This window comes from Ursus maritimus, unplaced genomic scaffold (assembly GCF_017311325.1).
Source record: "Ursus maritimus isolate PB19 unplaced genomic scaffold, ASM1731132v1 scaffold_4, whole genome shotgun sequence".
Classification (NCBI taxonomy): Eukaryota; Metazoa; Chordata; class Mammalia; order Carnivora; family Ursidae; genus Ursus; species Ursus maritimus.
Genome location: NW_024426552.1, coordinates 1,817,570 through 1,833,508, shown reverse-complemented (window position 1 = coordinate 1,833,508; position 15,939 = coordinate 1,817,570). Strand labels below are relative to the sequence as shown.

The following is a 15,939-nucleotide window of genomic DNA, read 5'->3' as shown; positions in this document are numbered from 1 at the left end:
ATGTCCGTGAAGGAAAACAAATGGATTGCAGTACATTCGTACAGTGGAATACTATACAGCCATGAACAGAAGGGCAAGGGCCACAGGTATCTTCAGGGATGGATTGCTCCAACATGTTAAGGGGGGAGAAAAGCATGTTACAAAAGGATGCACAGTTATGATGTCATTTAAATGTTCAAAACCTGCCAGAATATAATGCATTATTTCAGACATGGGTGAAGACACGCACTGGGGTGATCAATCCCAACCTCAAGTGGGGTTCCAGCAGGGGGCACTAGGGAGGGCTTTTCTAACCCAGTAAAACTCCTTTTCCTTCTCTGGACTCTGCCAATAGCCTTTTTCTTGCCACACGCCTCTCACGCAGCAACATAGCCGAAGGTTCCCCACACAGGCATCCTGTGTCCCACCGACACTGTGAGCTTCATGGGAATTCCCACCGGCCAGTTTAACAAGGGAGCCAGCACAGGGCTGTGTGTAAGTGCCTGTGTGTGCACCTGTGTGCCTGTGTGTGTCTGTGTGTGTGCTTGTGTGTGCGTGTGTGTGCCCATGTGTGTGTGTGCCTGTGTGTGCACCTGTGTGCCCGTGTGTGTGCACCCGTGTGTGCATGTGTGTCCATGTGTGCATGCTCACATATGCGTGTGTGTGTCTGTGTGTGCTCATGTGTGCTCGCGTGCCCATGTGTGTGCCTATGTGTGTGCCTGTGTTGTCTATGGCACAGGACCAGGTGGAGGTGGGTGAGGCAGAAGATGGGGGCAGACAGGAGGCACTCAGGCGAGAGGTTCTGGGGAGGGCTGCTGAGGGGCCTCTCCTGGGCTGTCTCCTGGTGCACGGTCCACTGATGCCCACGACAGGCAACACTGGGGCGGGTTTGAGTCAAATCAGTGGTCTGTCCACACCACAGCTGCCTGGGAGGTGGAGTACAGAACTGACGTGGAGACAGAGGACCAGGCTCCTCTTCTGCAGTGGGAGGGGCTGCAGAGCTTGTGACAGGTGTCGCACGCAGCCCAAGCACAGCCTCCGACAACCAAATCCAGACCCTTGGGTGGCAGGAACGTCCAGGGAGACAGCAGTTCTGCTCTGTGTTGCTGTCCCCTACCCTGTCCCACCCTGGCCTCACCCCCGTGAGCCACACTGTTGCGCCCCCCCAGGCCAGAGGAGCTGCTGCTTTGCCCCCTGCGTGGTGCCCCCCGCATGGCAGGGCTGCGCCTCCTGCCAGCTTCCACGTGGCTGCCCGTCCCCGTGCTGCCCAGGGGCCTGCAGCCAGGCCTCCTCTTGCTACAGGCCCGTGAGGTGCCAGGCTGGTGGGTCTCAAACCTCACCTGCCTCTCTGACCCAGAAAATTCATTACGAAACAAACCCCCAGAAACAAGGCCTAGAGCTATGGTGTCTTCGGAGACAAGGTGAATGAGAACCCGAATTCCCCAAATCTCCACCGTGGCCTGGGACTTCCAGCTGGTGTACGTTCCCGGTGGGACACTGGCTCCCGCGGCCACACAGCCCAGCTCCCGTGCACCTTCGCTCTCCTGCCCGGCCTGAGGCGCTGCCCAATGCACAGATGAACGCCGTGCCAGGGACGGGAGGTCGGCTGGCCTCCGTGGAAGGGTCACAGGTGCCAGAGGAGGGGCAAGGACAGTCCACGGCCAGGCCCTCCCGCCCCAGTTCCCTTGGCACCCACACCTGCCAGGTGCAGGAGCAGGTGTGACCTAAAACAGCCCCCGAGGAGAAGAGCACGGAAGGGTCAAGAGGACGCACGACATGGGACACGCAAGGAACACTAGCAACAGCACACGCAGTGAACAAGTAAGTTCCAGGCCAGTATGTGCAGGACGATACCTCCTGCCGTCATCCAGAGCCCCGCATGAGAAAACTCGCTTTTCTGGGGCACAGAGGGGTGGCTCCACTCTCTTGCTTAAAAGGCAGCAAAGAGCACACAAATCTAACACTTGTTACCCCGAGAGTCAGGGGTAAAATATTGATGGTGTTCTAGCATCCGTGTAAGAACTAGGTTCATGGGGGGTTATTATAATAATCAATAACTGATCATCAATCAATTAAAAATGGGCCACATGTGGACCGGCAACAGAAGTGAGTCATGAGCTGGGGCCCAGAACTGACTGGGTTCTGCAGATCTAAGGTATAAAAGGGCAAAAAGCTGGACTCAACTTTCTGGGACATGGGACACGGGACCCAAGACACAGGACATCTTCTGACGTGATGGGGAAAGCCCGTCCTCCAGCCCTGAGGCAAGAACCGACAGCCAAGGGGAAGCAAGAGCAGCCGTGGAGAGAGGGTGAGCCACGGCCCCAGCCACGTGCACTGCCACTCCCTCCAAGGGGCTCCCACTTCCTGTGAGCTGCTGTGAGAAGGGGCTTAGCCTTCCCCCCTTTGTAGCACGGACTAGGTGGGCAGAAAACAGAAACAGAAAGACAGGCATACAGAGCCGCATCAGGAAGACTTGTTTATTTGGCTCACACAGGGTTGGTTCCATGCTGGAGAAGGCGACCTGGGAACCAGGGCCTCCCGGAGGGGAGACGCAGGGTCACAGAGGGATCCCGATCACCCTGCTACATCCTTGCCACAGGCTTCAGAGGGTCCGCTGGGCATGCTCTTCACCTGCCCCATGCAGAACCTGGAGGCCACTGAAGACTTGTTCTAGGAGGGGTGCAGGGGTGGCCCCCTGTGCCCTGGGAGCAGCTGGGTGGGAGGCTCGTGGTCAGAGGCAGCATGGGGTGCTACAGGAGGTGGGTCTGCAGAGCAGGGTGGGGCGGGTGGGCTGGCAGCCCCCGGACGACTGGCTGGAGAGGGCCACGAACACTAGAGGCTTGTAGCTCATGGGCGCACACACAGAGGACTGGGAGGAGGGGACAACATACATGGCAGGCTGGCAGCTCACAGGCACGGACACAGAGGGCTGGCAGCTCATGGGCACGGACACGGCGGGCTGGCAGCTCACAGGCACGGACACAGCGGGCTGGCAGCTCACGGGCACAGACACGGCAGACTGGTAACTCACGGGCACGGACACGGTGGGCTGGCAGCTCACGGGCACGGACACAGCAGGCTGGCAGCTCAAGGGCACAGACACAGAGGACTGGCAACTCACGGGCACGGACACGGTGGGCTGGCAGCTCACGGGCACATAGCAGGACGTCTGGGAGGAGCTGGGGGTGCTGCAGGAAGTCTGGCAGCCCATGGAGCAGCTGGTGTGGCACATGGTGGCGTGGGATTGGAGTGGAGTCAGAGAGGAGGGCAGTGATGTCTGAAGGCTCCTTCCCTGGGCAGCCTTTATACCCGGGCTGCAGGTGTCCAGACAGCATGGGACGCAACTGCTGTCTTCCTTGTTTGTGCTTCTTCTGGGCTGTCTCCCAGAAGTTTGTTTTCTGTGGCAGATGTTTTATTTGTTTGGCCCTCACCTTCATGACTCATGGCCCCTCTTCAAGTACATGTTACACTTGGAAGCCTGCCCGTGTCTCACCAGCACCAGGCAGATTCTGCCTCCTTCCTTACGATTTTGCCAGAGCTACTTCTGTGTGGATCTGAAAACATGGGCGTCCCGATCCCCCTGTGCACATGACGGTGGCCCCTGGACAGCCTCCACTGCATCGGGAAGGCTCTGGGACAGAAGCCAGGAGAACAGGTGTGTCCGACTCATGTCTGAGAGTTCCAGGAGCCTCAGGCTGCAGGTCAAGCATGGCCGACACTCAGGAAGGACACGGCAACCACCTGCCCACAGCATGAGTGTGGAGGGATGGGCACGGGTCGCAGAGAACTCCTGGCGCCAGCGACCTCGGGCCCTTGTCTTGAGAAAGCCTCATCGTCAGTAAACAAAGGCACGGACCTCCTGCGGGGAGGCGCAGCCCCACCAGAAGCAGGGGTGTCCCCGGGAAGTGGGAGAGAACACCAGCCGCACCCATGCGGCCCACAGATGCCAACCGTCATGTGGGACTCAGAGAAGGGCTGGCTGAGTCTGGTAGCGGGTCTTCCTCTCCTCCTGGGGCTCTCGCCTGACTTCTACCACTGTCCGCCCCCGTGGGGCTCTGGCTGGGAGCCTCCGGAGTCCACATGCTCTTATAAAGAGCCTACGGTCTTGCATTCCCCTCCCACCCCTCTCTTGATGGTGAGGACGCCTCTAGAATCTAATGCAAAAGATGGTATTTCTGAAAAAACTTCTGCAAAATGCTGCTGAGTTATAAGACTCGGGCTGGTTTACGAGAATCTTTCAGAGCAGGGCCCCAAAGACGGACACAGAGCTCAGCGAGGTTCAGGCACCCACACCGAGGCACACACACCTGGACCCATACACTCACAGGCCAAGCCTGTTTGTCAGGGAGACACTGTCCCCACTCTAGAGTCCCCCTGTGAGGAGCACCATCTATCTGCTTCAGGCACCCCCTCCTCCGTGTCACTCATTCCTTGCACAAAGAGACTCTGGGCCCACCTGCCTGGTGGGCCTGCTGGGGTGTGCCTGCTGGGGTCTGCCTGGACGGGGCAATCTCAGCATAAGGACTCAGACCTCTCTTTGGGGTGGGGGTGTCATCTACGATGTTCCAGGACAGCTTGTCACCGACAGGAGAGTCTGTCTGATTCTGTTCTGGAAGCCACACACCTAGCCACGCTCCTGGACACCTGCAGCTGATGGAACAGACGCACCTAACAAAGAGTAGACCCAGGCTGCACACGTCCGAGATGGCCAGCTAATCACTATCTACCAGAACAAAAATCAACAGCCAGTAAAAGAGAATGCAGACATCTTATATCTATGTCATAAGTAATTTCGATATACAATTTAAAAAATCACTAGACATAAGAGATATAGAAAACATAATCCACAGTTAAAGAAACAAGTCAATCAATGGTAATGAAACTTGAGATGGTCTGGACATTGGCCAGGCAAACAATGGTGGGAGAGCAGCTATTATAAATACATTTCAAGAATCCAAGGAAGGTATGTTCAAAGAATTAAAGGAAAGTATTATTTTCATGACTGAATGGAGAGGGAATGTTAGGGAGATAAACGGAAACTGGTCAAAAAAAAAAAGGAATTCTAGAACTGAAACACAAGGTGGACATGAAATGTCCACTGGAAAGTGGAAGATCGAAGAGTAGAGTGTGTAAAAGTGAATGCACATCAAGAGAAATCATCTAACCTGACGGAGAAGGATGAGCTAAGAAAAATAAAAAGAGGGCCACCAGGGTGGCTAAGTCCACTGGGCATCCGGGTCTTGGTTTCAGCTCAGGTCATGGTCTCAGGGTCGTGAGATTGAGCCCCACATTGGACTCTGCGCTCAGCAGGGAGTCTGCTTGAAATTCTCTCTCCCTCTGCGTCTCCCCCTCTCGCTCACTCTCTAATAAATACATAAATCTTTAAAAAAAGAAAAAGAGCCTGTGAGCCAGTGTCAGACAGTCTAACACACAGGTTAAGTTCAACCTCCGGGGGAGAGAATGAAATCAAAGTATAAAACTGTGTTGAAGACACAATGGACAAGTCTCCCAAACCTGACTTAAAACAAAAAAATGACACCAATTTACAGATCCTAGGATCTTAGAGAAAAACCCAAGCTAGATAAATACAAAGAAAACCATCTCTGGGCACATAATAGTTGCAGTGATGAAAACCAAAAATACAGAGCAAAGCCTTCAAAGCAGTGAGAGGAGAAACACTTTATAGACGAGAAAAAAACATTAACAGCTGACTTCTCATCAGAAGCGGAGACCGGAGAACAGTGTCGAGATGCTGAAGACAGACACGGCCAATCAAGGATTCCATGTACAGCAAAAAAGAGAGAAAGTCCTTTGAAAGAGGGTGAGATGAAACCTTTCCGGGAAGACGAAAGCGAAGAGAAGCACCAGCAGCAGAGTGCGCGACAAGGAACGCTGGCGGGGGTGGGCTGGGAGGAGCCCTACGGGCAGGACGAAGGAGCAGGGAGTGTAAGAGGCTCTCTGTTCTTCTCATTGGCTTGGACGACAGTGACCGATGCAAATGTGCAACTCTGTTACTAGGTCACATCTGGACATGTGGTCACGTGCGGTCGCCCTCAATCCTCTTGGTCCTAACTGTGGTTTTAACCTGTGGTCAGAGCCAACAGAGGAGCATGTGGACGGCGGACCTCATGAGCTCGTGGCTTGTCCACAGGTCTCAAGGTCACACTGCTGTGCGGTCTCAGGGGGACTCCAGGCTATTTGTTGTCTCTGCTCTGACCACAGCATGAGCTCCAGAGACCACAGTCTTGGAATGACTTAACTAGTGTGACTTGTTACTGGGCCACGTGAGGATATGTCACTACTGAACTTCTAAAGCCCCCGCATAATTTGGCACAATGGTAAAGACCACAGTCTCCAGCGTGGACCCAGCAGCTTCGGATTCCTGCTTCTTTGCCCCAGTGCTGAGCGCGCACACATCATGGAATCTAATTGTGCATCCGTGTAAGTGGGGTGTCACCCACCCCTTGGATGCTGCAAGGACTGGTGACTAGTCAGTGATGAGCTGATCCAGGTAAAAGGCTTAGCACGGCGCCCGGCACAAAGCTGGGACTGGGTGACATGGTGGGTGACACGGCCACGGCTGTCCCCGATGAGGAGCCCAGCCGCTTGGCTCTGGTCCATTGGGAAGATCTTCTGGGTCACGGAGTCTCCAAGTCAAAATGGGGGACCCTTGGTCTGGCGTGCAAGATGGTGCTTGTGTGGACAGAGGACAGGGTGTGCAAGCTTGGGGAGGACCTCAAGCATCGCGATGTGGGGTCCCTTGTCCCCAGCTGATGGTCCTTCACCACCCAACCTGGGCTCTGAGCCAGAAATCACAGGGCTTCTGGGTCACGCCAAGCGTCCCGCTGATGCAGTTTCCTGAACCGGGTCACTTCCAGCCGAAACTCCAGGAAGAGACGCACGGAGGAGGAGGAGGAGGAAGAGGAAAACAATCACATGAGAGACTATGGACTCTGAGAAACAAACTAAGGGCCTCAGAGGGGAGGGGAGTGAGGGATTGGGATAGACCGGTGATGGGTAGTAAGGAGGGCACGTATTGCATGGTGCACTGGGTGTTATACGCAACTAATGAATCATCGAAATTTACATCAAAAACCAGGGATGTACTGTATGGTGACTAACATAATATAATAAAAAATATTATTATAAAAAAAAAGATGGTGCTTGTGTGGACAAAGGACAGGGTGTGCAAGCTTGGGGAGGACCTCAAACATCCTGATGTAAGGTCCCTTGGCCCCAGCTGATGGTCCTTCACCACCCAACCTGGGCTCTGAGCCAGAAATCACAGGGCTTCTGGGTCACGCCAAGCCTCCCGCTGATGCAGCTTCCTGAACCGGGTCACTTCCAGCAGAAACTCCAGGAAGGGATGCACGGAGGAGGAGGAGGAAGAGGAAAACAATCAGGCAACCAGGAGGAGGGCACCTGTGTGGCTGGTGGCCAGGATGCCACAGCCCGGGTATAAAGGCTGCCCAGGGAAGGAGCCTCCAGACCAGCCCCATCCTCCACCCCGACTCCACTCCAGCCCCACACTACCATGTGCCACACCAGCTGCTCCACGGGCTGCCAGCAGGCCTGCTGCATGCCCAGCTCCTGCCAGGCATCCTGCCCTGGTTCCCTGGACTGCATCCCCACCTGCTGCACTCCTCCAGGCTGCCAGGGCTCCTGCAGTGCCCCCCGCGTGGCTCTGCTGTGCCAGCCTGTGTGCGGCTCAGCCATCTCCTGCCAGTCAGCCTGTGGCTGCCCATCCCTATGCTGCCCAGTGGCCTGTGGCCAGGCCTCCTCCGGCAGCTCAGCCTGCTGTGTGCCCAGCTCCTGCCAGACGACCTGCTATGTGCCCAGCTCCTGCCAGACAACCTGCTGTGTGCCCAGCTCCTGCCAGGCGTCCTGCTCTGTGCCCAGCCCCAGCCAGGTGTCCTGCTCCGTGCCCATCCCCAGCCAGGTGTCCTGCTCCGTGCCTGTGATCTGCAGGCCTGCCGTGTGCCTGCCTGTGAGCTGCAAGTCTGCTGTATGCCTTCCTGTGAGCTGCAAGCCCATCGTGTATGTGGCTTCCTCCCTCCAGTCCTCTGGGGGCTGCCAGCCCTCCTGTCCTACCCTGGTCTGCAGGCCTGTTCCCTGCGGCACCCCTAACTGCTGCTGACAAATCATCTGGAATATCAATTCTCTATTGACCTCTCCCACCATGTCTCATGACTGAATCGGTGACGGTGGTTTTCTTATCCATGCAAGTTTAGTGATCTATCAAAAATAAATCTCTCTGCTCCTCAGCACTGTGCCTTTCTGTGATTTTGCCCAGAAGCTGTTTCTCCGTGTCATCTGCTGTCTTGGACAAGCCGATGACTGAGTAGAAGGATGGTTCTCCTGGGATGGTCATGCCCCTCAGCATGTTGGGGAGCCCCTCTGAGAAAAGTGGTAATCCAGGCTCTTGGATCTGAATGGGACATTCCTTCCCACTGTTTCAAATGAGGACTTCGTGCGCCGTTCTTGGGACCCTAGAAAGTGTGCCAGTGACAGGCAAATGCCGGGAGGAAGAGACTCAGCCTGAGGGACCTGCAGTGGTTTGGTTATGTGCAGGACTTCCCGAGGGGAGAGGTCCATCGTGTGTTGCCCCAAAGGTTGCACCAAGGAGCCAGGGTGACAGGGATGCAGACTTCAGCTCAAAGAAGAAAGCGTTCCCTAAAAGTTAGAGCTATCCTACAAAATAACGGGCACCTGGAGGCTGTTCCAGCTTCTGGGTGCTGAAGGCTTGAAGAGAAGGTGCATTTATTCCACTCTCTCAATAAGAGACAGAACTAGAATCAACCCCCATGCCCATCCACAGGGATCGGTAAACAAGCCACGACAGTCAGACAAGAGGACCGCACTGCATTCGCAACCACGTGAACGGATCTCAAAAACACGGTGTTGGTGGATGGATTCGGGCAGAAGAGCACCTGCCGCATGATTCCATCTATGTGAGGCTCTAAGACAAGCTGAACTAATTTACTCTTTTTAAAAATCAGAACAATGGCTGCTTCTGGTGGAGTTGGGTGAAACTGACGAGGCAGAAGAGGCCATCTGGGGAGGATGGTTAGGTCCATGGCCAGAGGGGTGGGCACAGGTCATGTCTGGGGCCCAGATATGCCTGGGCGCACGGTCAAGGTGTGGGTCCTGATTGAGTACGGGCTACTAAAGTGAATGTATTTGTCAAAATTCATCAAATGAAACACCTAAGATTCATATTATTCCACATACAAAAGCACAAAAATTGAATTCCTGTTAATGGTACGCTTCCTAAATGTTTGAGTGAGGTGTACTGCTGTTTGTAACTCACTTTGAAATGCTCCAAAACACTAAGATGTATGGATAGAGGGGTGGTTTGATGGGCAAGTATCTGAGAACGTAAATGAGGCTCAGTGTTAGCTATGGGCTCGAGGAGTGGGTATATAGATACACACTGTTTAATTCTTTCAACATTTCTGCATGTTTGAAATTTTTCATAATAAAATGAAAATAAAAATAGTTGAAAATAATTGTTGAGCTAAATAGTTTAAAATAAAATTTTCCTGGGGCGCCTGGGTGGCGCAGTCGTTAAGCGTCTGCCTTCGGCTCAGGGCGTGATCCCAGCGTTCTGGGATCGAGCCCCACATTAGGCTCCTCCACTGGGAGCCTGCTTCTTCCTCTCCCACTCTCCCTGCTTGTGTTCCCTCTCTCACTGGCTGTCTCTCTCTGTCCAATAAATAAATAAAATCTTAAAAATAAAAAAATAAAATAAAATAAAATTTTCCTTTAAAAAAATAGAAGCCACAAGGGGATTCCTGCTTTGGATGGGAAATTAAACCAATAGCCTCCATGCTGAGGCAACCTAATCTTCAAAGTGGATTGGGTACCCAGCAATCCAATGGAATAAGGTGGACTGCGTGTTGGCCAAACACCCAGAGTACCAGGGTGGTTGTGGGAAACCCAACACTCCACAAGAGCTGATGCTTCCATTCAAGATGGCAGACTGAGCCCACCACTCCCATTCTACTCCCAGGACCTCCTGCGGGGGAATAGTCAGCTTTCAATGGGTGAGGGACTCAACAAATGCAATGAGAAGCACAGGTGAGTGTGCCGACCCTGAGGCAGGGGCCCTAGAGCACAACTGCATCTGCTCCCCAGGAGCAGGCCTGGTGGAGGAGGGGTGTGTCCTCAATGGAGGAGAGGAGCCAAGGCCACCCAAACAGGCGCCCCCCAAGGCCAAGTGTCCAGCAGTCCTGTCTCTCCCCTGATCACCACCAGTGTATCTCTCGGACAGTTGAACATCTCATCCAGAAAGGGCTGAGGCTCCTGGGGAGCTGTTGGCACCCCCAGGTACATAACTCTCATTCTGGCTTCTGGGCTCCCAATTTTCTTATTCCCAAGTGAAGCCCACCACCTGGCAGACCCCCGCTCCCAATCCCAGAGTGCCATGTCAGCCTCCCCACACAAGTGAGCTTTCTCTAACTCAACATAGACTGACACACGGTGGAAGAGGAGCCCAGACCACCAAGGACCACCCGCCCATCACCCCAGCTCACAAGCAAAGCCAATGGCATGAGAAAGAAAGCCTGAGACTACCAACATAAAAATACACCCCAGAGAAAGCATATAGTTTACAAAGCAGAAATCACCTTTGAAATTTAAATTTAAATTAAATTAAATCTAAAAATCTTAAATATACTCAGACATCAAGAAGATGTTGGAGCCATAAGCAAGGGCAAGAGGCTTTGAAAAGGAACAATTAGAAAACTTACTCCAAAAACGTCATAGATATCAAATGTATTGTTGATATTTAAATGAAACAGAGGAGCTTAAAGGTGAGGTTGAGAAATCCCTCCAACTTAGAACAAAATGTCAAAGAGGTAGAAAGTATGAGGGAAAAGAAACCATCATGAATGACCCAGCTGGGGGTGCAGCCTCCGCTATGCGGGATTCACAGAGGGAGCACAGCGAGGACACAGGGGGTTGAGGAAATGCATCCCTGGGGAGGAACATGTCCCACAGTGGAAGACACAGCCTCCAGGTTGGAAAGACTAAGCAATGCCAAGAAAAACGAATGGGGAAAACCCAGACATATCCTGTTGAAATTGCAGAACATTAGGGATAATAAGTGGTTACCGGGGCGCCTGGGTGGCACAGTGGTTGGGCGTCTGCCTTCGGCCCAGGGCGTGATCCCGGCGTTCCGGGATCGAGCCCCGCATCAGGCTCCTCTGCTGTGGGCCTGCTTCTTCCTCTCCCACTCCCCCTGCTTGTGTTCCCTCTCTCGCTGGCTGTCTCTCTCTGTCGAATAAATAAATAAAATCTTTAAAAAAAAAAAAAAAAATAAGTGGTTACCAAAAGCATCTCCAGAGAACAAAACAAACAGAAGTCATCTACAGAAAAATAAAAATCAGACTGGCATCAGACTTGCCATTAACAGTGCTGCACGCAACAAACTTCAGGAACAGAGCTCACAAAGTCCTGGTGACTGACATCCAGCCTATGCTTCCAAACATAAGCATGCTATAAATACATGGAGAAGTAGAAAGCATGTAAACAGCATGTAAATGAGCAGTAAACATGACAGCCTGCTATCGTAATAGATATATCAAATAAGCACGTGTTTTTCTAAAACTAAGTGACATGTATTTCTTTCATGCAGTCATCTGCTTTTCAACATTTTTTAAAGCAGTGAAAATCACATCCAAAAGAATAAAATCCCCAGCAATAAATTTAACCAAGGGATGAAAGACTTGTATACAGGTAACTATAAAAGACTGCTGCAAGAGGAGAAGACAATGAGCGTAGGCGGAAGGACATCCCATGTTCATGGATGGGAAGACAACATTAAGGTGACAGTACCACCCAAAGTGACCTGCAGATTCAATGGAATCCTTATTGAAATCCCAAAGCCTTTTTCTCTAGAAATGAAAAAGCCGATCCTCAAAATCATATGGAATTGGCAGGGGCCTAGAAGAGAATAATCTTGGAAAAGGCGAAGAAAGCTGGAGGATTCACAATTGCTGATTTCAAAACTTACTACAAAAGTACGGTGATTGAACCAGTGTGATACTGGCGTAAAAAGAGACATGTAGACCGATGGAATAAAGCTGAGAGTCCAGACGCACACACATATATTTATGGCCAATTGATTTTTTTTTAAGATTTTATTTATTTATTTGACACAGAGAGAGACAGCCAGCGAGAGAGGGAACACAAGCAGGGGAGCGGGAGAGGAAGAAACAGGCCCACAGCGGATGAGCCTGATGTGGGGCTCGATCCCATAATGCCAGGATCACGCCCTGAGCCGAAGGCAGACGCTTAACCGCTGTGCCACCCAGGCGCCCCAGCCAATTGATTTTTGACAAGGGTTTCAAGATTATTCAGTGGGGGAAGAAATCATCTTTTCAACAAATGGTGCTGGAAAAACTAGATTTCTACATGCAAAATAATATCGTTGGAAATCCTACCTCACCCCACACATAAAAATTAACTAAAAATGGATAAATATCCTAAGTGTAAGAGCTAAAATCAAAATGTCTTAGAAGAAAACACAGGGGAAACACTTGGTGACCTTGGATTTGACAATGGATTCTTAGCTATGACACCGAAAGCATGAAGATTAAAAGAAAAACATAAATTGGACTTCACCAAAATTCAAAACCTTAGTAACTCAAAAGACACCATCAAAAAAGTGACAAGACTGCATGGTACTGGCACAAAAACAGACACATAGACCAATGGAACAGAATAGAGACTCCAGAAATGGGCCCTCAACTCTATGGTCAACTAATCTTCAACAAATCAGGAAAAAATATCCAATGGAAAAAAGACAGTCTCTTCAATAAATGGTGCTGGGAAAACTGGACAGCTACATATAGAAGAATGGAACTGGATCATTCACTTATACCATATACAAAGATAAACTCTAAATGGATGAAAGACCTCAGTGTGAGACAGGAATCCATCAAAATCCTGGAGAACATAGGCAGTAACCTCTTTGACATCGGCCACAGAAACATTTTCAAGACACATCCCCAAAGGCAAGGGAAACAAAAGCAAAAATGAACTTTTGGGACTTCATCAAGATAAAAAGCTTCTGCACAGCAAAAGAAATGGTCAGCAAAACTAAGAGGCAGCCCACGGAATGGGAGAAGATACTTGCAAATGACACTACAGATAAAGGGCTGATATCCAAGATCCATAAAGAACTTCCCAAACTCAACACCCAAAAAACAGTCAAATCAAGTCAAAAAATGGTCGGAAGACATGAACAGACACTTCTGCAAAGAAAACATAAGAATGACTAACAGACACATGAAAAAATGTTCCAAAATCATTAGCCATCAGGGAAATTCAAATCAAAACCACACTGAGATACCACCTTACGCCAGTTAGAATGGCCAAAATTAACAAGACAGGAAACAACAATTGTTGGAGAGGATGTGGAGAAAGGGGGTCCCTCCTACATTGTTGGTGGGAATGCAAGTTGGTACAGCCACTGCAAGCCACTCTGGAGATGGTGTTTAGTGGAGATAGAGTTTCAGATCGGGATGATAGTAACGTCCCGAAGACGGATGGTGGGGACAGTTGCACGACAATGGGGAAGTACTTCGTGCCCCTAAACTACCCTTAAAAACACGTAAAATGGCAAATTTTATGTTACATACATTTTACCGCAATTTAAAAAACGTTTAAGGAAAGTCAAACAAACAGAAGAACACAGTTCGGCATACTTGCAGCGGCAAATGAGACAAGAACATTGACTGCGTGCTTATGTCTTAAACGCACAGGAGGCTGCCGGCGGCGGGGGCGCGTCTTGGGGACGCAGCAAGTGGAGGGCATGTTGGCGGAGCTCCCACCCGTGGGCGCGGTGCCGTGTCTGGGCGACTCGAGCTAAGTCTCCGGCTCTGTCTGGCACCTGCTCACACAGCGAGGGTGGGATGGCTCCTCACCGTGGCCCTCGGAGCACTTGCCTGTTGGACCGCCAGGAATGTGAGTGTCGCCGGCCTCCCAGGGCCCAAGTGTGCATTCGGGTGGGTGTCAGAGGGGCGTGGGCAGCTACGGGCCGAGGCGAGGACTGAGAGATGGAGAAGCATTAGCCCCCCACGGGCTCTCCTGGAAAGCTCAGACCGCCTGACGGATCTCCTGCGACCTCTGGCCTACACCTGACAACAGGCCAACCCGTCCTGGCGCAGCCTCCCCAGAAAGCTCGCTGCTATGACCCCTGTCTCTCTGATGCACCTGGTACAGCCCTGGAGTTTCTCACGAAGCCATCTCTTTGAAGTATCGAATCAGGAGAGATGGGGCCCGCCTCGTCTCTTTGGAAGCCAGGGGCCTCACCCCAGAGTGCCGGTCGCAAACCCAGACGGCCTCCCCAGCGAAGACCCTCTTCACGTTCACTCCCCATCTCGCCGTGAACACCTGCTCGGCAACATGACCAAGGCTTACTCCTCCTGTGTGACCCTCAATGAAATCTGGCTTCCCCGCTGGTCACTAGCGTCTGGCCGCGTGTGTCCCGTCCATGCCCTCTGGGAGTGGGGGCTGCTCCGGAGAACCCAGCACGGGCACCTGCCTCGGCTCAGGAAGGAGGGCCCGTGGACCAGCCCCACCCCAGCCCTTGGCCGCTGTCAGCCACACCTCACCACGCTCCTGCTCCAGGCTCCGGCCTGGCTCCCGGGGGCCCCCATACTCCACAGAGATGCCCCTCACCACCTCCATAAGGGGACCCCAAACCGTGGGGAGCTGCACGCCTCTCCCTCCATTCCTGAGGCTTCCAGGAGCTCCGATTCCCCGGCCCCTCCTAGGCCATCCCTGCTCCCCTGGTGACAGCAGGTCCGTCTCTGGACCAGAGGTGCCACCACAGACCGGCCTCCCCAGCACAGAAGGTGGCCCCTGGGCGGTCTCCGAAGCACTTCTCAGACCTCCTGCTGCAAGGGTGGGCAGTCCTGGCCAGGCCCCCCGCAGGGCCTCCCCTGGCCGTGCCCCACTAGCCTCAGACTCCCTCAGGTGGGCCAGAACTGAGGCACCTGAGACCCCTCCGTCCCCAGAGGGGCCAGCTGATGCAGCTCACGGGCGCCCCCTGCTCCCCGCCCAGGACTCCTGCAGGCCATACCTCTGCGCACCAGACCCTCATCCCAGCAGACTCCCCGGCCCCACGCAGCCCTCCCTCCCTCTCAGCTGGGCCAAGTCCTGCTCTTGCATGATCTGCCTCCCGCAACCTCACGTCCCACCGTGTTTGCACACACTCCTGCCATAACTAAGGGGCTTTCACAGCAGAAGCTCCTTTCAGGTGGTTCCGGCTGCCGGACACCACCGCGCACTTGTCCAGACTCCTACACCGTCAGCGCTAAGTGACCCCGCTCCCAGAAGCCAGACTGCTCTCTGCTTTTGGGGGCACCAGAGTCCGGCTGAGAACACAGGCCGCGGGTTCTAATCCGAGCTCTTCTGCTCACTTGTGTGGGCTTTGGTGCGAGTGCTTCCTTGTGCCTCAGTTTCCCCATTGGTAAAGCTTCACAAGGCTGAGTTGACATGTACAGACCTGCTCAGAATACTTTCTGGCATCGAAGATTGATTACACATTAGTGTTTGCTAACACGCTAAAAATAAACACGCTCCCAGCCACTCACTGCTTCGTGGACTCAGGACAGAATTACATCCCCAAATAAAGAGGATATGAAAAAAACAAAAGAACAAAATATGGCTATGATCCCACTGAGTGTTGAGGAACCCCAGACAGATGCTGGGAGCACGGGTGGGGGTATCAAGAGCCATGGACCCCCCGGAGTCATGAGTGAGCTGAGGTACCTGCTGAGGGCCCGTGACCCGAATCCTCAGGGACCTGCTCCCACAACCAGGAAACAGGATTTTCAGGGCCTCATGATGGACAGCACACAGCCCCGAGGTGTATATAAGCCCAAACACCCCGAGCACCTCACACACACACACACTCACACTCACACTCACACCTCCTCCAGCCCC

General features: G+C 52.8%; 2 protein-coding genes across 2 annotated transcripts; one reads left to right on the top strand and one right to left on the bottom strand.

The window, feature by feature from the left end:
- Positions 1 to 2,469: 2,469 nt before the first annotated feature.
- Positions 2,470 to 3,343, bottom strand: LOC103680696 (keratin-associated protein 12-2). The gene has a single exon (XM_008710177.2). It carries the CDS (start codon positions 3,212 to 3,214, stop codon positions 2,714 to 2,716), a length of 501 nt encoding a protein of 166 aa, XP_008708399.2. The 5' UTR covers positions 3,215 to 3,343; the 3' UTR covers positions 2,470 to 2,713.
- Positions 3,344 to 7,195: 3,852 nt separating this feature from the next.
- LOC103680743 (keratin-associated protein 12-1-like) lies at positions 7,196 to 8,119 on the top strand. Its single transcript, XM_040621649.1, has one exon. The coding sequence runs from the start codon at positions 7,517 to 7,519 to the stop codon at positions 8,117 to 8,119; it is 603 nt and encodes a 200-aa protein (XP_040477583.1). The 5' UTR covers positions 7,196 to 7,516.
- Positions 8,120 to 15,939: the final 7,820 nt, after the last annotated feature.